Source organism: Schistocerca serialis, chromosome 10, assembly GCF_023864345.2.
Source record: "Schistocerca serialis cubense isolate TAMUIC-IGC-003099 chromosome 10, iqSchSeri2.2, whole genome shotgun sequence".
Taxonomy (NCBI): Eukaryota; Metazoa; Arthropoda; class Insecta; order Orthoptera; family Acrididae; genus Schistocerca; species Schistocerca serialis.
Window position 1 is genome coordinate 33,800,570 of NC_064647.1, and position 25,630 is coordinate 33,826,199.

General features: G+C 44.5%; 1 protein-coding gene across 1 annotated transcript in view; it reads right to left on the reverse strand.

Moving 5' to 3' along the window:
* LOC126424768 (esterase FE4-like) overlaps positions 1–25,630 on the reverse strand; it is a 168,773-nt gene that overhangs the window by 15,360 nt on the left and 127,783 nt on the right. Inside the window, exon 9 of the mRNA XM_050087518.1 lies at positions 5,956–6,088. Within this exon, the coding sequence (XP_049943475.1) occupies positions 5,956–6,088 (133 nt within the window). The remainder of the gene's footprint in view (positions 1–5,955; positions 6,089–25,630) is intronic.

Here is a 25,630-nt window from a genome sequence, read left to right on the forward strand (position 1 = left end):
GTTGGTTAGGTTTAAGTAGTTCTAAATTCTAGGGGACTGATGACCACAGCAGTTAAGTCCCATAGTGCTCAGAGCCATTTGAACCAAATATAGTGTAGAACTGAACGCTGATCCGATGGAATGAAAAATAACACGAAATTGGGTTAAATATGTCTGCCTCAGTAGCTGCGGGGTCAACATGGCTGAATGCCGACGAAAAGGACCCGGGTTCGACCCCCGGCCGGTTAGGAGATTTTTGGTGCTCGGAGACAAGGTGTTATGTTGTCGTCATCAACATTTCTTCATTACTGGCGTGCAAGTCGCCTATATGGCGTTATATACTCGGAAGCGCCAAAGAAACTGGTATAGACATGCGTCTTCAAATACAAAGAAAAGGAAACAGGCAGAATACGGCACTGCGGTCGGCAGCGCCTATATAACACAGCTGTTAGATCGGTTATTGCTGCTACAATGGTAGTATATCAAGATTTAGGTGAGTACGACCATTTCACGGGTGTACCTTGAATATCAGGAATCCCATAAAACATCAAATCTCCGACATCGAGCGGTCGGAAAAAGATCCTGCAAGAACGGGAGCAAAGACGACTGAAGAGAGTCGTTCAACGTCACAGAGGTGCACCCCTTCCGCAAACTGCTGCAGCTTTCAATGCTGGGCCATCACCAAACGTCAGCGTCCGAACCATTCAACGAAACAACATCGATATGGGCATTCGGAGCCGAAGGCCTACTAGTGTACCCTTGATGACTGCACGACACAAAGGTTTACGCCTCGCCTGGACCCGTCAGCACCGACATTGGACTGTTGATAAATGGAATCACGCTGCCTGGTCGGACGAGTCTCGTTTGTATGGAGCGGATGGACGTGTATGGGTATGGAGAGAACCTCATGAATCCATGGACCCTGTATGTCACCAGGGGACTGTTCAAGCTGATGGAGGCTCTGTAATGGTGTGGGGCATGTGCAGTTGGAGTGATATGAGACCCCTGATAGTCTAGATACTACTCTGCCACTTGACAATGATCAGCTGCATCCATTCCTATCCATTGGGCATTCAGACATGTGGGCAATTCAAACAGGACAATGCGACACCCCACACGTCCAGAATCGTTACAGAGTGGTTCCAGGAACACTCTTCTGAGTTTAAACACTTCCGCTGGACACCACACTCATCAGACACGAACACTGTTGATCATATCTGGGATCCTTGCAACATGGTGTTCAGAAGAGATCTCTACGTACCCATAGTCGTATGTATGGGCAGCCCTTCAGGATTCATGGTGTCAGTTCCCTCCATCACTACTTCAGACATTAATCGAGTCTAGCCCACGTCGTGTTGGGACACTTCTGCATGCTCATGGGGCCATAGTCGATATTGGGCAGGTGTGCCAGTTTCTTTGACCCTTCAGAATTTCACCTGGCTGGAACCCACCACATGAAATACAGAGAGAGGTAAAGTATGGAATAATCTTCAGTTCTGCAATTGCACAGTGACAATGAACTTGATTTTACTTTACAGGGTATCAGCACTGTTCGCTGCACACTGATGACTCCTAACAGGATGACTACAGCCCACAGCCAGATAAAATGCATGCAACTCATACAGTAAGAAAAACTAAAGGAAAAAAAATCGCAGCAATATGAAGTAGTTGTGCGACATAAACGAAATTTGGTAGTCGTGTATCTACCCCTGAAAAACGATGTCTATCGAAATTTAGAGACGGTTGAATAAGAGTGGCGCTCGTAGCGCGACTATGACGATGTAAAGTAGGGTTGCTTTAAATACTGCTGTAACCGTCGTGAGCGTTTCTTACCTTTCAGATTGGACGTAGTGTGGCGACAAAGACGCCATTATCAATACCTCACTGAGTTTGAACGAGATGTGTAATAGGGCTACGAGAAACTGGATGTTCTTTCTGCGATATTGCAGAAAGACTTGGCAGGAATCTAGTACACTGTACATGATTCCTGGCAGCGGTGGTCACGAGATTCTGCGTTCGCAGGTAGACCGGGCTCCAGATGGACACGTGTAACAGCCGAGTGTTCGGCTTATGGCTGTATCACATCGTACTGCATCTGCAGAACCAATCTGAACAGCAGTTGGCGCCACAGTGACGCAACGACTTGGTACAAATCGGTTACTTCAAGGACAGCTCCGAGCCAGACGCTGGTCTCAAGTGAGAGCTCATTTGAGGGTAGGCTGAAGGTCTGGTGTTTTTTTCTAATGAAATCTGGTTCTGCCTCGGTGTCAATGTTGGCCGTCTGTTGGTTAGAAGGAGGGCAGTTGACGGCCTGTAATCAAACTGTCTGCGTGCTAGACACACTGAACCTATACCTGGGGTTACAGTCTGAGGTACGATTTTGTACGACAGGAGGAGCCCTCTCGTGGTTTCCCCACTGCAAATCTGCACGTGAATCTGGTTATGCGACCTGTTATGCTGCCATTCATGAACAGCAATCTAGGGGCTGTTTTCCAGCAGGATAACGATCGCCCACATACAGCTGCTGTAACCCAACATGCTCTACAGAGCGTTGGCATGTTGCCTTGGCCTGTTCAATCAACAGATCTGTCTACAATTGAGCACATGTGGCGTCGTCCACAAGCAGCATTAAACATCCCTGAATTGAAACTTCCTGGCAGATTAAAATTGTGTGCTGGACCGAGACTCGAACTCGGGACCTTTGCCTTTCGCGGGTAAGTGCAAGTGGTTTGCAGGAGAGCTTCTGTTAAGCTTGGAAGGTAGGGAACGAGGTACTGGCAGAAGTAAAGCTGTGAGGACGGGGCGTGAGTCGTGCTTGGGTAGCTCAGTTGGTAGAGCAGTTGCCTGCGAAAGGCAAAGGTCCCGAGTTCGAGTCTCGGTCCGGCACACAGTTTTAATCTGCCAGGAAGTTTCATATCAGCGCACATTCCGCTGCAGAGTGAAAATCTCATTCTGGAAGTATTCCTGAGTTGACCAACCAAGCGGAACAGGCGTGGAACTCCATCCCACAAACTGAGATCCGGCACCTGTACAACACAGTGAATGCACGTTTGCGTGCTTGCATTCAACATTCCGGCGGTTACACCGGTGTTAATGTACCAGTATACCACATTTGCAATGGCTTGTCTCGCACTTACATTAAATTGCTATCCTGCAAATCACTTACATGTGTTACGGAGACAAACACATTTCCTAAATTTTGATACTCTGCGTTAATTACCTTCTGGTGTTGTTATTTTTTTTTTCGTTAGTGTATACAAGCAGAACATGGGCAAATGAAGAATCATTCTACTAGCATGCGTAAGTTTCTGCAAATGCAGTCTCAATAGGCGAGTATGAAAAAATTTTTATGGCCCAGCGTCTGAGCGTGAACACATCGAAATCTGCGGATCTGGTCAGAGGTTTGCGGGCTACGAGGGTGGTTTGAAAAGTTCTCGGAACGGAATAGAAAAAAAAGTACTTACATCACTGAAACTCTTTTTAGTTTTCAATATAGTTTCCTTGTAGATTAACGCACTTGATCCAGCGATGTTCCAGTGCCTTGATCCCATCTCGAAAATGAATTTCCTCCAAGCCTGCAAAATAGTTATCAACTCCAGCTATCAATTTTCGTTTGAAGTGAATCTTCGTCCACCAAGAAAAATTTTCAGTTCTGGGAAGAGATGGAAGTCTGACGGAGCTACATGAGGTGAATAAGGCGCATGTGGCAACAATTCCGTACCTTGGTTCGTGTAATTTTGCCATGACGACGGCAAATGTGTGCGGGCGCGCATCAAGAGTCGCGGCAACCATCTTGCAGATTTTTTTTTCATTTCCAATTCTTCAGTTAAAATGTGATATACCCTCTCAGGTGACATCTGGCAAGTGTAAGCAATTTCATCCACTTTCAATCGGCGGTCCTTCATGACCATTTTGTGCACTTTTGCAATGATTTCTGAAATAATGACACATCTTGGCCGAACACTGCGCGGATCATCATCAAAGCTCTCATGACCAAATTTAAATTCATTTTTCCACTTGGCAACGTTTGAATATGAAAGAGCAGAGTCCCACAGTGTATTCTAGAAATCGGCATGAACAGTCTTTGCTTTCAGACCTTTCTTTATGAAGTACTCAATCACTGCTCGAATCTCGATTTTTTTCATCTTCTCAAACCACTATGTGGGAACAACAACAGAGCCACGTCACCGCCACAGATCTCTTCCAAGAGCACTGACGTGGCGCGTGTTTACAGGCAACAGTCGAGTGAATATCACGTGACCAACTATTTGTGCTAGCGCTGACCTCTCGTGGTGATTCCGAGAACTTTTCAAACCACCCTCGTACTGTCGTGAGCACATACATAAAGCGGTTGCATGTTGTAGGAGCGAGATGTGTCCGCTCTGCAAAACAGGATAGGCAGCGATCTGTGGCAGATTTGACGACAGAATAGAATGTTAGTGGAGACGCACGTGTTTCAGAATTCACGGTTCAGCGCACATTGTTGAACATGGGGCTCTGTAGCAGATAACCTTTACGTGTTCCCACTTCTCAGTTACGATTGCAGTAGGCACAGGATGGTCGAGATGAAACCTAGTACCAATAGAGACGTGTTGCCTGATCGGATGATCACGTTTCTTGTTATAACGACTCGATAGTCTTGTCCCATTCCACTCAGCCCTAGTGAGACAAACTGAGGAGCTACTTGATTGAGAAGTAGCGGCCAGGAGAGTGGTGTGCTGACCACATGCCCCTCCATATCCGCATCCAGTGACGCCTGTGGACTGAGGATGACATGGCGGCCGGTCGGTACCGTTGGACCTTCCAAGACCTGTACGGACAGAGATTAGATACACCATCATCCAGCTGAACGGCTGTTGGAACATGTATCGCCCCACTACTGTGGACAGAGTTATGCTGTGAGGGACATTCAACCGGACAACTGTGCACACAGTGAACTTCATTGCGAACCATCTGCATCACTTCATATGCGAAATCTTCTCCGACAGCAACAGCATCTCAAAGCAGGATAGCTGCCATGTCACAAGACCAGTAGCGTGCTACAGTGGCTTCAGGAGCATGGTAGCGGACTCACGTTGATGTCTTGGCTTCCTAATTCTGCTGATCTGAACCCAATGGAAGGCTTCTGGGAGACTATTGGGTGCCAGCTCTCCACCCACAAACCACAAGGCCCATAATTCACGGGAATTGCGTGACCTGCGAGTAGTCACCTGGTGGTACCTACCACTGGAAACATACCAAGTACTCAGAATGAAATTTTCACTCTGCAGCGGAGTGTGCGCTGATATGAAACTTCCTGGCGGATTAAAACTGTGTACCATCCTAGAATCGATCTCGGGACCTTTGCCTTTCGCGGGCAAGTGCTCTACCAACTGAGCTACCCAAGCACGACTCACGCCCCGTACTGGCCGAATTAAAACTGTGAGGAAGGGGCGTAAGTCATGCTTGTGTAGCTCAGTTGGTAGAGCACTTGCCCACGAAAGGCAAAGGTCCCGAGTTCGAGTCTCGGCTTGGCACACAGTTTTAATCTGCCAGGAAGTTTCATATCAGCGCACACTCCGCTGCAGAATGAAAATTTCATTCCGGAAACATCACCTAGGCTGTGTCTAAGCCATGTCTCTGCAATATTCTTTCTTCCAGGAGTGCTAGTTCTGCAATGTATGCAGGAGAGCTTCTGAGATATTTGGAAGGTAGGAGATGAGGTACTGGCGGAATTAAAGCTGTGAGGACGGGTCGTGAGTCGTGGTTGGGTAGCTCAGTTGGTAGAGCACTTGCCCGCGAAAGGCAAAGGTCCCAAGTTCGAGTCTCGGCCTGGCACACAGTTTTAATGTACCAAGAAGTTTCCTACCAAGGATTTATGGAAAACTTCAAAAATCGCTGTTGTATTCCGTTCTAAAGGCGGACCAAAATGCTACTAATCAGACGATAATAAGATTTTGGCTCATCAGCGTATGCTGCACTATGCCTTCTACGTACCCTGTCTTGGCGAAGCTTGTCCAGAGGCGCGTCAGCTGATCAGTGAGTCTACCATCGAAGGAATCTCTTGGTGGTGGGTCTCCGAACATGGTTCCTTTGCTAATGAACCCAAAGTCCCCACCGTGACCAGCACCTGGAACATGGTAAAGAAATTCCAGTCGGTACTGCAAAGCGCACAGCTCTTTGTACAAGGTTGCAACTGATGGTACAAGGCGTAATCGGGAGGAAGCAATCTGGAGATTCAAATTACCATTGTACAGCAGAATAGTTGTGCACCGTTGGTCTAGGATTAGCATCTTTGATTAGTAATCAAAACGTCTTCATTCCCCAATTCGAAACCTGCCACCGCTTAAATTTTGATTAATAATAACATAATAATAGTTAATAGATAACATTCCATCAGAATTTCTAAAATCATTGGGGGAAGTGGCAACAAAACGACTATTAACGTTGGTGTGTAGACTGTATGAGTCTGGCGACATACCATCTGACTTTCGGAAAAGCATCATCCACACAATTCCGAAGACGGGAAGAGCTGACAAGTGCGAGAATTATGGCACAATCAGATTAACAGTTCATGCATCCAAGTTGCTTACAAGAATAACATACAGAAGAATGGAAAGAAAATTGACGATGCGGTAGATGACGATCAGTTTGGTTTTAGGAGAGGTCAAGGCACCAGAGGGGCAATCCTGACGTTGCGGTTAATAATGGAAGCAAGACTAAAGAAAAATTATGACACGTTCATAGGATTTGTCGACCTGGAAAAAGCTCTCGACAGTGTAAAATGGTGCAGAATGTTCGAAATTCTGAAAAATTAGGGCTAAGTTATAGGGAGAGACGGGTCATATACAATACGTACAACAGCCAAGAGGGAATAATAAGAGTGGACGACCAAAAAAGAAGTGCTCATATTAAAAAGGGTGTGAGACAAGAATCTAGCCTTTCGCCCCTATTGTTCAATTTGTACATCGAGGAAGCAATGATGTAAATAAAAGAAAGGTCAAGAATGGAATTAAAATTCATGGTGAATAGATATCAATAATCTGATTCGCTGATGACAGTGCTATCTTGGGTGAAAGTGAATAAGAATTACATGATCTGCTGAACGGAATGAACAATCTAATGAGTACAGAGTATGGATTTAGAGTAATTCGAAGAAAGACGAAGATAATGAGAAGTAGTAGAAATGAGAACAGCGAGAAACTTAACATCAGGATTGACGATCACGAAGTAGATGAAGTTAAGGAATTCTGTTATCTAGGCAGTAAAATAACCAATGACGGACGGATCAAGGAAGACATCAAAAGCAGACTAGCACTGGCGAAAAGGGCATTCCTGGCCAAGAGAAGTCTGCTAATATGCAGTATTGACCTTAATTTGAGGAAGAAATTTCTGAGAATGTACGTCTGGAGTACTTCATTGCGTGGTAGTGAAACATGGACTGTGGGAAAACCGGAACAGAAGAGAATAGAAGAATTTGATATGTAGTGCTACAGACGAAGTTGAAAATTAGGTGGACTGATAAGGTATGGAATGAAGAGGTTGTGTGCAGAATCGGAAAGGAAAGGAATATATGGAAAGCGTTGATTAGGAGGAGGGACAGGATGATAGGACAGCTGTTAAGACATGAGGGAATGATTTACATGGTACAAGAGGAAGATCTAGAGGGCAAAAAACTATAGAGGAAGACAGAGAAACGGAATACATCCAGCAGGTAACTGAGGAAGTAGGTTGCAAGTGCTACTCTGAGATGAAGAGGTTGGCACAGCAAAGGAATTCGTGGCAAGCCACATCAAACCACTCAGTTCATGAAATTCATGTAAATACTGAGTGATTCTAGGATTTCCTGGCGTAGGAAAATCCTGAATACTTGTTTGGTATTCAGAATATAGATGTTAATAGCTCCATATTGATAATATAATTATTAATAGCTCCTACATAATTTAAAACATACTTGAATTCTGCGTTAACCTTAGCAACAACAATGCATTCTACTCCAGCAATAGGCAGTATAAAAAGCCTTATGACCACCAAAAAACAGATAAATAAATAAATTAAAATTTCGTTAATTGTTGTTGACTTTAACTAACAACACAATTTTTGAAGACGTACTGATATGTAAGCAGAGTATGGCAACTTAAAATCTCGAATATAATATTTGTTTTCAAAAGTATCGTCTATTGCCACCTCTGCCAGATTTACATTTTTGGTTAAGTTTAAGTGAAAAATTTTAAAAATTATAGAATCTGGTGGAAACATTCATTAAAACGAATAAACAAATTTCAGATTTTTAAAATATTAAGTACATGACTATATTACAGTAGTTACACCCCCCCAATTGATATTACTACGGTTAAGGTAATGGGAACGTTCCTGTTGTAGTAAGAGTGTGTCTATAAATTTTGAGTAGCTCTTCGGTTTGTATTTTGCTGATGATGATGTTATTGCGGAAGGACTTGGGGATGACATGTACTACATTGTTATAAAGTTGGACAGACAATACCATAAATGGGGTTTAACTATTAATTTAGAAAAAAACGGAATATCTAGTTATGGCAGAGTGAGCGAATTATACTTTGTGGTAGTAAGGTTTGAGGACTACTAAAAACTATTCGAGAAATATTATTGACGAAGATGATTATAGTAAATGCGGAACTCAGAATCGCATTTGCCAACGTAGACAAGCAACGAAGTGATTAAATAGAGTTTTATGAAGCTCATACAACACGTTAAAAACGAAGAGTAGCCTATTTAAATGTTATAGAAAGTGTAACAACGTATGGAGTAGAGGCATGGGAAATAACTCATGGAATTAGCAGGAATTTATTGTCAGTGGAGATGGGATACTTGAGGAGTTGCTTAAGTCCAATGGGATAAAATTAGAAATGGAGACATACTCGTACGTAATGGACTGAACCTGCTCACAAATGCAGGATGTGGTATCTAGGCGTTTCCCATAACGTAAACTACGAAGGAGGCGGGAGGGGAACTTCATGGCCACTCGAAAAAAAACCAAAAAAAAACGCGAAATTCGTTAATTGTTGTTGTATTAGCAACACACTTCTTAAAGATATACTAATCTGTAAGTCTCCAGAACTAAAAATGCCTTTTAGCACGCTCGTGACAATATCAACTCACTTTCAGTAACATGTACTACCTGCTTTGTGTCCAACAAAAAAATTTAAAACACATTTTGGTCATAGTTGTTGGCTTTTACTCTCAACATTCTTCTTAAAGTGATACTGGTACGCAAGTAAGACCCTTATCCTGGGAACATCAAATCAAATAGCTCTGAGCACTATGGGACTTAACTTCTCAGGTCATCAGTCCCCTAGAACTTAGAAGTAAATTAACCCCACCAACCTAAGGACATCACACACATCCATGCCCGAGGCAGGATTCGAACCTGCGACCGTAGCGGTCCCGTGGTTCCAGACTGTAGCGCCTAGAACCACTCGGCCACTCCGGCCGGCTTCGGAACATCGAAGACAACATATATTAAGGAAAGTGACATCTGCTACAGAGATTTAAATTTTTTGGTTAACTGAAAAAATTAGTAGATGTATGGCACATGATGGGAGAATTCATTAAAACAATGAATATTTTTTCAATATTTTAAAATTAAAAGTAACTGACTTTCAACAGTTGGGCACAAAGCCTCTCCCCTACCCCCCTCGCACCCTCTTTTGGTGTTACAAGAGTTAAGAAGACGGTGGGGTGGATTGCAATGAATAGAAGAAGAAAAGGACACCTGTAAAGAAAACAGGAGGAGGGAGTCAGAAGAGCTGTGTCCAGGAGGGATTACACGCAGACAATTAGAATGATGGGAAACTTTGGAAGCTGGCATGTACAGGGTGATCAAAAAGTCAGTATAAATTTGAAAACTTAATGAACCACGGAATAATGTAGATAGAGAGGTAAAATTTGACACACATGCTTGGAATGACATGGGGTTTTATTAGAACAAAAAAAAAAAAAAACCAAAAGAAGTTTACAAAACGTCCGACAGATGGCGCTGGACAGCGAAACTGCTACTGTGACGGGTGGAGCTATGCTGATATGTTACAGAATCGCATCATCCCCGCCTCGCTGATAAACACCTGCTGGAACGTGCGATGTTTATGCAGGATGGCGCTCCATCCCATATTGCTAGATATGTGAAAGATCTCTTGCACGTGTCGTTTGGTGATGATCGTGTGCTCAGCCTCCACTTTCGTCATGCTTGGCCTCCCAGGTCCCCAGGCCTCAGTCCGGGCGATTATTGGCTTTGGGGTTACCTGAAGCCGCAAGTGTATCTCGAGAGATGCTGAAAGACAACATCCGACGCCAATGCCTCACCATAACTCCGGACATGCTTTACGGTGCTGTTCACAACATTATTCCTCGACAACTGCTATTTTTGAGGAATGATGCTGGACGTATTGAGCATTTCCTGTAAAGAACATCATCTTTGCTTTGTCTCACTGTGTTATGATAATTATTGCTATTCTGACCAGATAAAGGGCCATCTGTTGGACATTTTTTGAACTTTTGTATTTTTTTGGTTCTAATAAAAGCCCATGTGATTCCAAGCATGTGTGTCAGTTTGTACCTCTATATCTACATTATTCCGTGATTTATTCAGTTTTCAAATTTATACTGACTTTTTGATAACCAGGTATAAACGAATGTAATGTTGAATTAAATAGCAATAAATGAAATAAAAATATACTTATGAGCTGAGCTGCTCGTACGGTGTAGCGTAATGTACGGAGCGCAAGCTTGTGAGACCGGGAGGTGAGCAACACTCGCATGAAATACAAACGGCGGATTAAAGATGGTTGGTCCGGTACTTCAGCCTGCTTGTGCTTGACAGGCGGTTGTTGAAGGAGACACCACCAGGGAGACGAGGAGCTGACTTCCGTTATTGCCTTCTTAGACGTACGCTGCTTGATTAATATTATCCGCACACACCTCTCTCATAAGAAACTGGGGCTACGCGTCACGAGGGCAGACCCACCACTGTAAGAACAAGGCGGTCAGTATTTTATTGCAACAGCGGAATGGACTGGTCAGGAGATGTCACCGACTTCGAACAGTGGACCAGTCGTTGGATACCTTAGTACCAAAACCGTCAGGCACATTTCAACATTTCTAAAGCAGTCCAAGACGACTGCTGGTGGAGCAACAACGCAGAGACACAACCACAGCGAAACGAAGATAAAAAAAATGGCTCTGAGCACTATGGGAATTAACTTCTTAGGCCATCGGTCCCCTAGAACTTAGAACTACTTAAACCTAACCTACGGACCGTAGCGGTCGCGCGGTTTCAGACAGTAGCGCCTAGAACCGCCGGCAAACGAGGATTAGGCAGACCTCATATACTGACAGAAAGGGACAGTTGAACTATGCGGATGGTGGTTGTAAAGAACTGCGTGGAATCAGCGGGAAGACTCACTCGTAAGGTCGCAAACAACTAGCCGCAGCCCAGCTCGTACAATGACTGTGCGTAGGGCGTTAAAAGGAATGGGAATCAGTGCCGAGGGGTTCATCATAACCTATGTGGTATAGTCAATGCCCACACCGTGGCGCCTGCATCAGCGGTGGCCGCGATCTTTACGTCATACAACCAACGGCCGGCACGCCCCGCTTATGCGCAGCTCTGTACAGCGCAGGCGCAGGCCTCACACACTGAGTGCCTCCGCTCTGTCATGGCAACCTCGGCCGGCGTCCTCCCGAGAGATAGTCACGTGAGGCCTCGCCGCCAATCGTAACAGGACACGACAAGCGGACTCGGTTACGGCGGGCATAATCCTCCGCCACTCCCCTATATAGCCGCATACGCCGCCACGCCTGGCAGTCTCGTGTCGGGCTACCTACTTGCTACGTCGACGTCGTACCCAGCAACGACGCTACACTGTGCTATGACAGTTTACTATACCGGACTTGGGCTCTGCAGCCCTGTCGCTGCTCTTGATCAAGCACCATCTTGTGTTCGTATTGTGGAACTGTTGGCAATAGACAGAATTTGGAACTCACGCCAATCGTTATTTGTTGTTTCTCCAATTATGGATACAACAAAAAAAATGGTTCAAATGGCTCTGAGCACTATGGGACTCAACTGCTGAGGTCATTAGTCCCCTAGAACTTAGAACTAGTTAAACCTAACTAACCTAAGGACATCACAAACAACCATGCCCAAGGCAGGATTCGAACCTGCGACCGTAGCGGTCTTGCGGTTCCAGGCTGCAGCGCCTTTAACCGCACGGCCACATCGGCCGGCATGGATACAACAAACTACACTTTTTATACTCGTCTGTAAGCGACGCTTTAAATGATGTAAAGATCGATGCCGCTGGGCAGTGGTTCAAAATGGCTCTGAGCACTATGGGACTTAACATCTGAGGTCATCAGTCCCCTAGACTTAGAACTAGCCGGCCGCGGTGGCCGAGCGGTTCTAGGCGCTTCAGTCCAGAACCGCGCGATTGCTACGGTCGCAGGTTCGAATCCTGCCTCAGGCAAGGATTTGTGTGTTGTCCTCAGGTTAGTTAGGTTTAAGTAGTTCTAAGTTCTGGGGGACTGATTGAATGAATGTCGTGTGACTAGGGCCCCTCGTCGGGTAGACAGTTTGCCGGTTGCGAGTCTTTCGATGGAACTGCAGAGGAGGTGGTGTTACAGTGCAGGGTGTATTTCGTGATTAGTATGTGGTGTCCTTATTGTGCATAAGAAAACGCTAAATGTTTAAAGAGAGTAACACGTTTTACGGCAGTGTGTTTTGTGCACAGTAGAGCAACACATCTGAGACGATGGCTCTTTGTAACAGTATGACAATCTACCTTGTAGCTAAGTAGCTTATGTGAGGCAATGGGTTGTGGACATAAACATATCAGAAATGGGTTGGCCTGCCCGAAGTGCGGACCTGAACCCAACGGAACTACCTCTGAGGTAAGCTGGAATGTCGGTCTCACTGCACAACTCAGCGTCCAACATTACTATCTTCGCTGGTTTCAGCTTTTGAACAAGAAGAGGCTACCACTACAAACACACAAATGTCCCATTGAAAGTGTCCCCAGCAAAGTTCAAGGCATCACGAAGATGAAAATAGGACACACACAATGTTGTGTCCCCAGCAAAGTTCAAGGCGTCACGAAGATGGACACACACAATGTTGATGTCCACTAATAATAATATGTCTCTATTTACAACCAATAGTTCGTCCGCCCCCGGTAGCTGAGTGGTATAGCCGGCACGGTAGCTCAGCGTGTGCAGTCAGAGCGTTAGCTGCCTCCTGTAATAAAAAAAGCTGAGTTAATGGATCAACGGCGAACGGAAACGGGTGTCTTGTGAAGTCCACCCCCAGCAGATGCAACAAACTAAAACGAACGAAATGAGATTTTAAAAAAAGTGGTCAGCATGACAGAATGTCAATCCTAAGGGCCTGGGTTCGATTCCCACCTGGGTCCGAGATTTTTCTCCGCTCAGGGACTGGGTATTGTGTTGTCCTAATGATCATCATTTCATCCCCATCGACGCGCAAGTTGCCGAACGGTCTACCCAACGGGAGGCCCTAGTCACACGACATTTACACTCTACCAATAGTTCAATACATACTATAAATACTAGGATTAAGAACAATATACTGGGTGGTTATAATTAGACTTTCCCTATTTAACACCTTATAACACGGAAATTAATGACCGTTCGAGTACCAAACTTGGTAGCATTAATGTCCAGGGTATGTGGTGCATGATTTTCACGCGTCACAGCGCCACCGTCCAGTTCCAATTATGGCCACCAGGTGCTGTGACCAGTCATTTCGTTCTTGGCAAGCTGGAGAATGACAATTTTCTTATACACTTAGTGTTTAGTGAGGAAGCAACATTCCATTTAAATGGAAAAGTGAACCGTCATATAGTGAGAATATGAGGTATCGAACAACCACATAAAGTTGTACAACATGAGAGGACTCCCCAAAATTTAATTGTTTTGTGTAGTCTCACGGGAAAAACGGTATGGTTCACTTTTCTTGCCCAGAATAATTTTACAGGAAGCACATATCTCGAAATGCTTGAAACTCTTTTTTCCCACAGTTGGAGACTGATTCGAACGACTTCATTTACCATCAGGATAGGGCATCGCCACACTGGCATCTGGAAGTGCGGGAATTTTTAAATCAGAAGATTACTGAACGATGGATCCGACGCACTGGACCAAATGATTCAGCCTTACATTACTGGCCTCCAAGGTCAGCGGACCTGACTGTACGTGGTTATTTATTGTGGGGGTTTATATGTACATCCGTTACCAACAACAATGACCTGAGACATCGCATAACAGCAGCTGTGGAAGCTGCAACTCAAGGCATGCTCGCTGCACTGTGGGAACAATCTGAATAGCGCATTGACGTATGCCGTGCATCTCAAGGCGGGCATATTGAACTATGAAAAAACTTTTTGAGTTTCCCATTCATTAAAAAACAAAATTCACTATGTAATTTTATTAGTTTCAGAAATATAGACGTAACGAATCGGATGATTCTTTTTGATACACCTGTACTTTCTCGTTCTTTATACTGATGCTGAAGATATTGGAGGAATTTTAAACGTAACAATGGCATGCGCAAGAATGAAATGTTTGTCACAATTATTAATTGAAGGAAATCTTTGTTCTTCAAATAACTAATAACATTTGCATTCAGTGTTAATTTGATCACCTTGTTTTTCACCATGTCACAAATTGAGTAACTGGTTGTGATGTTTATAATTTTTGTAACGAGAAAACTTCGCAATTTTTAGAGTCTTCTTAGATTGTACATTTCTTGTTGTCAATAAGCAGAGTCTAATTTTCCACGAAAGATTTTATTTAATTTATTTCATTTATTTATTTAAAAAACATCCGTTATTTATAGTAAAGTTTGAACATTTTGTCGTGTGTGCATTGCACCTTAGCGCAGACGAAGTCACAGATTGTTCCTGACAAGTAAACAGAAAGAAGTTAGCAGCGAGTAGTTTGTTATACTTTAGCTGCTGCATCTGGTGATTTGTACACTACTGGTCATTAAAATTGCTACACCAAGAAGAAATGCAGATGATAAACGGGTATTCATTGGACAAATATATTATACTAGAACTGACATGTAATTACACTTTCACACAATTTGGGTGCATAGATCCTGAGAAATCAGTACCCATAACAACCACCTCTGGCCGTAATACCCGCCTTGATACGCCTGGGCATTGAGTCAAACAGAGCTTGGATGGCGTGTACAGGTACAGCTGCCCATGCAGCTTCAACATGATACCACAGTTCATCAAGAGTAGTGACTGTAGTGACTGGCTTATTATGACGAGCCAGTTGCTCGGCCACCATTGACAAGACGTTTTCAATTGATGAGAGATCTGGAGAATGTGCTGGCCAGGGCAGCAGTCGAACATTTTCTGTATCCAGAAAGGCCCGTACAGGACCTGCAACATGCGGTCGTGCATTATCCTGCTGAAATGTGGGGTTTCGCAAGGATCGTTCAAAATTGCTCTGAGCACTGTGGGACTTAACAGCTGAGGTCATCAGTCCCCAAGAACTTAGAACTACTTAAACCTAACTAACCTAAGGAGGGAGCATTCGAACCTGCGACCGTAGCGGCCGCGCGGTTTCAGACTGAAGCGCCTAGAACCGCTCGGCCACACCAGCCGGCTTCGCAGGGATCGATTGAAGGGTAGGGCCACGGGTCGTAGCACATCTGAAATGTAACGGTTCAAATGGCTCTGAGCACTATGGGACTCAACTGCTGAGGTCATAAGTCCCCTAGAAGTTAGAATTACTTAAACCTAACTAACGTAAGGACAACACACACATCCATGCCCAAGGCAGGATTCGAACCTGCGACCGTAGCGCTCGCGCGGTTCCAGACTGTAGCGTCTAGAAACGCTCGGCCACCAGCGGCCGGCGAAATGTAACGTCCATTGTTCATAGTGCCGTCAATGCGAACAAGAGGTGACCGAGACGTGTAACGAATGGCACCTCATACCATCATGCCAGGTGATACGCCAGTATGGCGATGACGAATACACGCTTCCTATGTGCGTTCCCCGCCATGCCGCCAAACACGGATGCGACCATCATGATGCTGTAAACAGAACCTGGATTCATCCGAAAAAATGACGTTTTGCCATTCGTGCACCCAGATTCGTCGTCGACTACACCATCGCAGGCGCTCTTGTCTGTGATGCAGCGTCAAGGGTAACCGAGCTGATAGTCCATGCTGCTGCAAATCTTGTCGAACTGTTCGTGCAGATGGTTGTCTTGCAATAGACCCCATCTGTTGACTCAGGGATCGAGACGTGGCTGCACGATCCGTTACAGCCATGCGGGTAAGATGCCTGTCATCTCGACTGCTAGTGATACGAGGCCATTGGGATCCAGCACGGCGTTCCGTATTATCCTCCTGAATCCAGCGATTCCATATTCTGCTAACAGTCATTGGATCTCGGCCAACGCGAGCAGCAATGTCGCGATACGATAAACCGCAATCGCGATAGGCTACAATCAAGTCGGAAACGTGATGGTACGCATTTTTGCTCCTTACACGAGACATCACAACAACGTTTCACCAGGCAAAGCCGGTCAACTGCTGTTTGTGTATGAGAAATCGGTTGGAAACTTTCCTCATGTCAGCACGTTGTAGGGATCGCCACCGGCGCCAACTTTGTGTGAATGCTCTGAAAAGCTAATCATTTGCATATCATAGCATCTTCTTCCTGTCGGTTAAATTTCGCGTCTGTAGCACGTCATCTTCGTGGTGTAGCCAGTAGTGTATTTGCTTTCGAGAATGTCAATACTCCAGACACAAAACCAGCATGCTGAGCAACTGTTGCGTATAGTTCAGGTCTTTGTGCAAGTGTTTGTCAGGTTGTGTGTGTAGTTGGTGTTATTTCCACTGATGACCATTTGAGATGTTGTCGACATTCTGAGAGGAGTCGGTCGGTTGGTGGGGACCAGGGAGGACATCTCCGTGCGGCGCCGTCGGCTGGGTCTGCTGCCGGTCCCTGCGCAGTGTCGCAGCGTGTGCGGAGCTGTCCGATCGCTACGAGTTTCGTGGCTCACCGACCCAGGACGCCAAAGTTGAGTAGTAGTTTATTTTGAAATCTTGTGTTTTAATTCCCTTATACCGACTGGTGGCAAACAAGTCGTTTTGTCGGTCGGTCCGTGGCTGTCTCCTGGTTGGGTTCCGACGGATACGGTATTGTTGGGCTCATCACCTGTCTTATCTAAGTGAACAAGGGCAGATTTCTTGTTGGAGGCCTTCACCCGTGAAAGAGTTGCTAAATTACATTAAATGACAATTAGAAGCTGAAACTGACTTCAACCCTTGGCCCTTTCCACAATCCTGTTACCTCTTCTGCCCAGCGGGTTTAGCGGGTGTTTCACTTTTACATCGGGGCGGATCTCGCCTTGCATTCTTGTGCAAACAGTGTGTAGTCGGGACTGTGAGGTGTCGTGCTAGCAAGCAGATTAATTTTCAGTCAACAGAATTGGTAAAGTCTAACGATTATTTTCTCCTGAGTAGAGCAGTCATTTATTTTTGTGCGTATTTTAACTCAGCATCGGGCTTCATATCAGGCAACTAGCTGAACGTGCTTCGGTACTGAGTTTTAGTTACATAGTTTTCATTCAGCACGCCGTTATTTTCCTTTGACATTTAACAGATTAATTTTCTTTATTTCAAATTTTGCATTCCATGAAGTTTAAAGTTTTATTTCTCATCACTGTTCACAGGCGCAACGCAGGGCCGGTCGACAGTCAGTTTTGTTGAGCAATTGAATACGGTACCGTAAGTACACGTTACTTGAGGAGGAAGTTTTCGAAATCAGTAAATTCAGTTTTCTCACACACAGACAGCATTTTATACAAAGCTTACTGTCTACGACAGTTAAATCCTGCACTGACTGGATCAGTTCTGGAATAGCAATATCATCATCTTTCACAGTAAAGACCACTTATTCAGAGAATCCATTACTACTTTTTTCGGCCTGTCACCATTATCACTGCGGTGGCCGAGCGGTTCTAGGCGCTTCCGTCCGGAACCGCGCGACTGCTGCAGTCGCAGGTTCTAATCCTGCCTCGGGCATGGATGTGTTTGATGTCCTTATGTTAGTTAGGTTTAAGTAGTTCTATGTTCTCAGATATTAAGTCCCATAGTGCTCAGAGCCATTTGAACCATTTGAACTACGTATTAAGTTGGTGCATAAGTTCGTAGCGGTTTTCCACAAGTTTACACATAATAGAGATTTTAGTTTTCAGTAATACACTCTCCTTCACTAAATAACAACCTGTCAACGCTGGGGTAATCACGTGATTTTTAGGCGAAAACTCGTCGAATCATGTTCAGAGCGCATTTGCACCTGGAAACGAAGTTTCTTGAAAGTTGTTCAAAGGTGAAAATCTGAGGGCGCTAGATCGGGTGTATAAGGTGGGTGCGCCATGACTACCCAACCCAAATCCTGTAGAGTGTTTTTCGTCAGTCTAGCAGAACATAGGCGGGCGTTATCGTGGAGTAGCGTCACTTCTCGATGTATTTCCGGTCATTGTTTTTGGGTCGTGTCTGCAAGACGTCTTAGTTGTTAACAATAGATGTCAGCAGCGATGGTTACACCTCGGGGAAGCAGTTCGTAGCACACCACACTGTCGCCGCTCCAACAGATGCATAACATTATCTTTCGTGGATGCGCGTATGTCTTTGTACCGGGAGTTACTGCCTTGTTTCGTCTCAACCATTCCTTTCTTTTCCTTATTTTAGCATAATGACACCATTTCTCACCACCAGTAACGATAGAGAACAGGAATGGCCAGTGTTGTTCACGAGCCAATTGACGACGAGTAAGCAGAGATGCACATGTAGTCTCCTGCTGATTTATGTAATTTTGGCTTAGAGAGTACGGTATCCACATACACGATTTTTGAACCTTCCCCGTTGCATGCAAACGTCTGACGGTGGTGGAATGATCACATTTGCCAGTCCTCAAATACGCTGACGTGATCATTCTGAATTAAAGTGTTTAAACTATCTTCATCAACCCCCGAAGGTCTTCCTGAATGTGGAGAGCCACTGATGCCAAAAAGATCCTCCTCAAATCGAGAAAATCATTTCCTTGCCCTGTTCTGCCCAGTGGCACTACCTCCATACACGGCGGAAATGGTTTTCGCTGCAACCGCTGGTATTACCCCTCTACTGAACCCAAACAGAAGAATATGTGGGAAATGTTCCGATTTCTCGACTTGGCGCTCCATTTTGTAGCGTCTTCAACACTATTCACTATCTCCAGATGACAGAATGACAATATATAAACTCAAGTAGCAACAGTTAACTACACATAAAAGCGACAGTCTATAAATAAGTCAACAGCTATCAGAGTACCAACATGCAAACCAGAAACGCTACGAATTTGTGCACCAACTTAACATCTAAGGCCGCTGAACTTGTCTGGTGTAGCTGTAGTAAGTCACACACACAAATCTTCCTCGTGAATGAGTCTATGTAATGTCGAAACCCCAGTAACATTCTTAGAGTCGTTCCTGAGGTTAGCCTTCACATACAGACAACAAAACACGGGTAGGGACTTTATAATATGTAGACATACATTTACGAGAGCGGTTTCTCCAGTCCTGAAAACACATCTGCAACTCGATCTTTGAAACAGTTTAGCTGTCTCAGCGACACTTTTTTAATATCTACGCTTTTTACCACTTTCTTTAGTTTTGGGAACAACAAAAAGACACATGGGACTATGTCTGTGGAGTAGGGAGGTTGTGGCATCGTTAAAGTATTATTTTTCGTCACAAAATTAAGAACAAAGTGTAAGCAGGTGCTTTATCGTGATGCAAAAGCCATGAATTGTTTTCCACAAATCCGGATTGAGCAGTGGTAAAAATTGCTGTTTTTGCGCCGCAGCGCGTAGTGTGAAGCAGTCGCCCTCCGTTTCTGGCGGTGGCGCCGCTGTGGCAATCGCAGCTTTGGTGTCTCCCTCTGGTGGGAAAGGGGGAAGGTTGCCTGTTCACGTGCATTTAAGGGGCGCTATGAGCTCGCCAAGGGATCAGTTTGTGTCAGTCTCTCGTCCCCAGCTTGCTAGTCTGTCTCTCGTCCGCATTTGTTAGGCAGTTAGTGTCTGTCTGTCGTTCGGAGTGCTAGTATGTCTGTCGTTCGGATCAACCTTTAAGTCTTTCCACTTCGCCAGTAAGAGAGCTCAACGAGTGGTCACCCCCTCGGGGCTTAGTTCTTGCATCTGAGTCTGCGCGTTAGGTCGCCAGTCTGCTCGAGTTTGCTCAGGCAATGGTCATTGGCGGTTGGATCGATCGGTTGATCGGTCGCGCACTGAGACACAAGATGACTTGTCCGTCTTGAGCGTCGGCGCATGTGAGGTCGCCACGTGAGTCCTGTGGGCCGCGGCGTATAGCGAGGGGCAGTGACTTCGCGGCCGACACGAGAGCAACAGGAGTCAACCCACGACGTCAGTCTCGCCGGTGCAAGCTGCGACGCCGTGAGACGGGAGATCGGCACGCCTTCTTGCGTCCGTTGAAGCGGCTGGCAGTGGACGGTTCGAGAGAGCGATTTGGGGGTGCTGTGCCAGGTCTTCTCGAGAAATCGCAGTTTATTAGAAGTTAAGTGACTGGTGATATATTGTTTGATTTACTCTTGTTAAATTCTACTTGTTCTCTTGGCGAGGTCACCAGCCGTTTTGCTTTGTAGTCGTCCCACCATTCTTCTCCATTTGCCCACCCGCGGGAAGGTGGTTGTTTATAAATTGGGTGGTCCGGTTTTCCCTTGTGGAGTAGGGGCGGGTTAGAGCAACCTGCGGTTGGGGTTGTTAGTTAATCTCCCTATCAATCTACCATACGTTAGTAGCTGCCTCTGTCATGTTTGTCGGATTTGGTGTGTTAACGAATTTATTGCTTGGAGTGTAGCGGCCAAATACCTGAAATATGTTTTGATCTTTGGAAACTTTGATATTATAGCCTATGATCTTGAGAGGCGGTATCTGTGCACTGTAGAGCATCTTAACTATTGTTTGGCCAACCTTGTAGATTTGTATAAGATTTTGCATTTCATGGGCTTTTATTTAAATGATCATTTTAGTATATAAAGTTGCCATCCTTTCACCGTAAGACTTTTCTTAGAAGTTAAAATCAAGTTGCACCTTCGGTGGCAAGGTTAATATTTTAATTGTTAGTGTTTTGTACCATGTCCATCGCTCCTACAGGGGGTGCATAGTTTGTGTGCTTGTGTAAATTGCTAAAACTCTTAGTTTAAAGTTATCTGGTGTGTTGCAAATTTGCACCAGTCTAGTCTTTCAGAGGCTGTTGTGATCGGTCGTAACTACGGCCGTGTCAGAAGGGAGGGGCAAGGTTCTCTGCCTGAAAACTCATACAGTCAAAACTTGTTTCTTTCTACCTATGAATAGATTTTAACTTTGATATTTAGAGGGTGCTTTCTGATTATAATTTTAAATCTGTTTCTTTTAAAAAAATGCTTTTAGGCACTATTAAAGTGAATAAAATTCCCATTTGTTAAAAGGAATTTGGTTATGAATTCATCAGTTACTACCTGGCAACTACTTCCATGCTTACATAGTGTGATTAAATGTGTTAATGTTCTTGATGAATCGATAGTAAATAAGATAAATTCTTAAGAATATTCTTTGAAAGTTAATCACGGTTCACGGATGTTCCTGATACCGATTCAGTATTGTGCGTGCATGCATGTCTGAAGGAACAGGGACTGCATGACCGCGGCCTCTATGAAATACATGAAATGTAACCGCAGTTGCGAAGACGAACAGCCGTCAGCTGTGAAAGGGGATGACGACAGTGAAAATTTATCCCAGACCGGGACTCGCACCTGGGTCTCTCGCTTTACGCGAGCGGTTTCATTAACCGCATTCGCTGTCTGTCCTATGTACTTGGGTACCTCAGTTGGTAGAGCACTTGCCCGCGAAAGGCAAAGGTCCCGAGTTCGAGTCTCGGTCCGGCACACAGTTTTAGCCGGCACGGTAGCTCAGCGTGTTCGGTCAGAGGGTTGCTCGCTCTCTGAATAAAAAAAAAAAAAAACTGAGTAAAGGAATCAACGATGAACTTTAACGGATGTCTTGTGACGTCTGCCCGGACCAACCGCAACGAACAATACCGAACAAAATGAAGAAAAAAGAAATAGAAAAAAAACCCAGACTTCCCCATGTCGTCATTCCTATGTCACAACCTTTACTCGTACACACATTATGTGATTCTCGTACAGGGAAGGACATTTTAATTGAAAGTCGCTGCCTGGTATCGGCGCATAAGCATGTCCGAAGGAACAATGCGTCGTCCTTGTTAACAACACGCCCGTACCAGGCAGCGGCTTTCAATTAAAATGTCCTCCCCTGTACGAGAATTACATTATCTGTGCAGGACTCAAACCTGTGCTCGTACACACATTATGTGTGTACGAGCACAGGTCCTGCACAGATAGTGAAACCGGTTTTGTCTACAGTTCACATCAAGTGGGATATCTGGGTTCGAGTCCCGATCCGGTACAAATTTGTAACGCGGTCATTCCATTACACAGCTGATGATTCCTCGTATTCACGATTGCAAATACAATTCTGCATCTACATCCACATGGATACTCTACAATCAAAGCGCATGGCAGAAGGTTCATCGAACCACTTTTAGAATAACTCTCTATTATTCCACTCTCGAACAGCGCGCGGAAAAAATGAACACCTGTATATTTCCGTGAAAGTTCTGATTTTCCTTATTTTTCTTCTTCTTCTTGCGTTACGGCCTCTGTAGGACCCCGGGTAGCCCCTTCGTGGACTGCATTTTCCTCTTCTTCTCCCAGAACCTCTTTATTCTTTCTCTTCTCCTCTCCCGCTCTTCTTCCGAGATTTTCAGTTTCCGTTTTTCCTGGCGGCTCCAATGGTGACATTCTAATCTTTTCCCGTATTCTTCTCTGTCATTGATCTCAGGCATATTTGTCCCTCCAATATTCCTTTCCTTCGACCTTGATCCCCACAACAACCCACTTGGTTCCTGTCTTTCCCCTTGTCCTCCATGTTGTTTCCCACACTCTCTTCGTCATTCTGTCCATACTGATCCTAACTACATGCCCAGAAAACCTAGCCCTTTTGAGTCTGATTTCCCCGGATATTGTTCTCATGTTCCGGTACAATTCTTCCCTAGGTCTTCGCATCCACCTCTTTTGGTACCTAGTATTTTTCTCAGTATTTTCCTCTCTTCTTTCTCTAGTTGCTCTGACCCATTTCTTCCTAGTGTCATCGTCTCATCAGCATATAATACTGCATTCCTCACTGTTGCCTTGTAGTGGCTTATCTTTGCCTCTGTGGATATATTCTTTTTATTGTATACCTCTCTCGTCATGCAGAAGGCTGACCTCATCTTCTTTATCCTCTCTGTTATTCCCTCCTTCCTCCTGTTCCTTCCTGTTATAAATTCTCCCAGGTATTTAAATTTGTCCGCCATTTGCACAGTGCCTTTCAGTGTTTCCCAGTATGCAGTGGTGTTTAATGTCTTTGTCTTGTTATAAGCGATCCTCAGTCCCACCTTTCTGGCTACCTTACTTAAGTTGTCGAGTTGTGTCTTTGCGTCTTCTTCCGTCTCACGTACTATTGTCATGTCATCTGCAAAGGCTAGGCAGTCCACTTGAGCCCTGTTGTCCTTTTTGTCCCCCACATGGGGACATGCTCTCCACTGCCTGATCACTTCGTCCAGTGCTATATTGAACAACAATGGTGACAATCCATCTCCCTGTTTAACACCAGTCTTGATCTCAAATTCTTCTGACAGTGCTCCTCTGAATCTCACCCTTGCTTTTGTGTCTGTCAGAATTTCTTTTATGAGTTCTTGTGTAGTTCTGTCAAGTCCTCTGTTCCTTAGGATCCTAACAAGAGTCTGTCTGTCGATGGAGTCATATGCCTTTGTGAAGTCCACGAAGGTTATTACTGTCTTTTTGTTTTTTAAGGCCCTATGTTCTATCAGTTGCTTCAGGATACATTTCTCTTCTACACAACCTCTTCTCTTCCTGAATCCCGCTTGGTAGTCGCCAACTGTACTTTCTATCTGTTGTTCTACTCTCTTGAGTAATAGTTTTGACAGCGCCTTGTATCCGACCTCTAGTAGCGATATTCCTCTGTAGTTGTTTGCATCCCTCTTGTCCCCCTTCTTTCCTTATTCTGTTACGATGGTCGTTTTTCCCCATGTAGGTCGGGGTCAATAAAATATTTTCGCAATCGGAGGAGAAAGTTGGTGATCGAAATTTCGTGAGAAGGCTCTGCCGCAACAAAAAAGGCCTTTGTGTTAATGGTGCCCATCCCAAATCCTGTATCATGTCCGTGAGATTGTCTCCCCTGTTTCCCGATAGTACAAAACGTGCTGTCTTCTTTGGTTTTTTTTGATGTACTCTGTTAATCCTATCTGGTAAGGATCCCGGAGAACGCAGCTGTATTCCAAAAGAAGATGGACAAGCGTAGGCTGTGTGTTTAGTAGATCTGTTACATTTTCTAAGTGTTCTGCCAATAAAACGGAGTCTTTTGTTTGCCTTCCCCCACATTTTCTATCTGTTTTTTCCAGTTTACACTGTTCGTAATTGTAATTCTAGGTATTTAGTTAATTTATGGCCTTTAAATTAGATTGATTGATCGGATAACTGAAGTTTAACGGATTCTTTTTAGCACTCATGTACATACCCTCACACTTTTTAATATTTAGGGTCAGTTGCCAATTAAATATCATTTCTAAGTCGTTTTGCAATTTGTTTTGATCTTCAATTGAGTTTACTATACGATAAAAGACATCATTATCTGCAAAAAACCTAAGACGACTGTTTATAATGTCTGCTAAATCATTCATATTGATAAGGAACAGTAGTGGGCCTACTACACTGCTTTGAGGAATGTCGGAACTCACTTCTGTTTTACTCGATGTTTTTCCGTCAGTTACTACGAACTGTGACCTCTCAGACAGGAAATCACGAATCCAGTCACGTAACTGAGACGATATTCCATAAGCGTGTAATTTCACCACAAGCCGCTTGTGTGGTACAGTGTCAAAGGTCTTTTGGAAATCTAGAAATACGGGCACTCAACACTTCGCGTGGGTAAAGAGTTAGTTGCGTTTCACAAGAAAGATGTTTTCTAAATCCGTGTTGAGTATGGCTCAATAGACCAATATCTTCCAGGTAATTCATAATAATCGAACACAATACAGGTTCCAAAATCCTGCTCCAGTTGGACGTTAACGATATGGGCCTGTAATTTAGTGAAATGCTCCTACTACCTTTCTTGAATATTGGTGTGACCTGTGCAACCTTCCAGGTATTGCGTACGGATCTTTCGTCGAGAGAACGATTGTATATGATTGTTAAGTATTGAGCTTATTACGTTATCAAACTCTGAAAAGAACCTACTTGGTATTCAGTCTAGACCAGAAGACTTGCTTTAATAAGTGATTTAAGTTGCTTCACTAGTCCGAGGAAGATGTCTGCTTCAATTTCGCTACAAGATTAACTACACTATGTTATCAAAAGTATTCGGACACCTGGCTGAAAACGACTTACAAGTTCGTGGCGCCCTCCATCGGTAATGCTGGAATTCAATACGGTGTTGGCCAACTCTTAGCCTTGATGACAGTTTTCACTCTCGCAGGC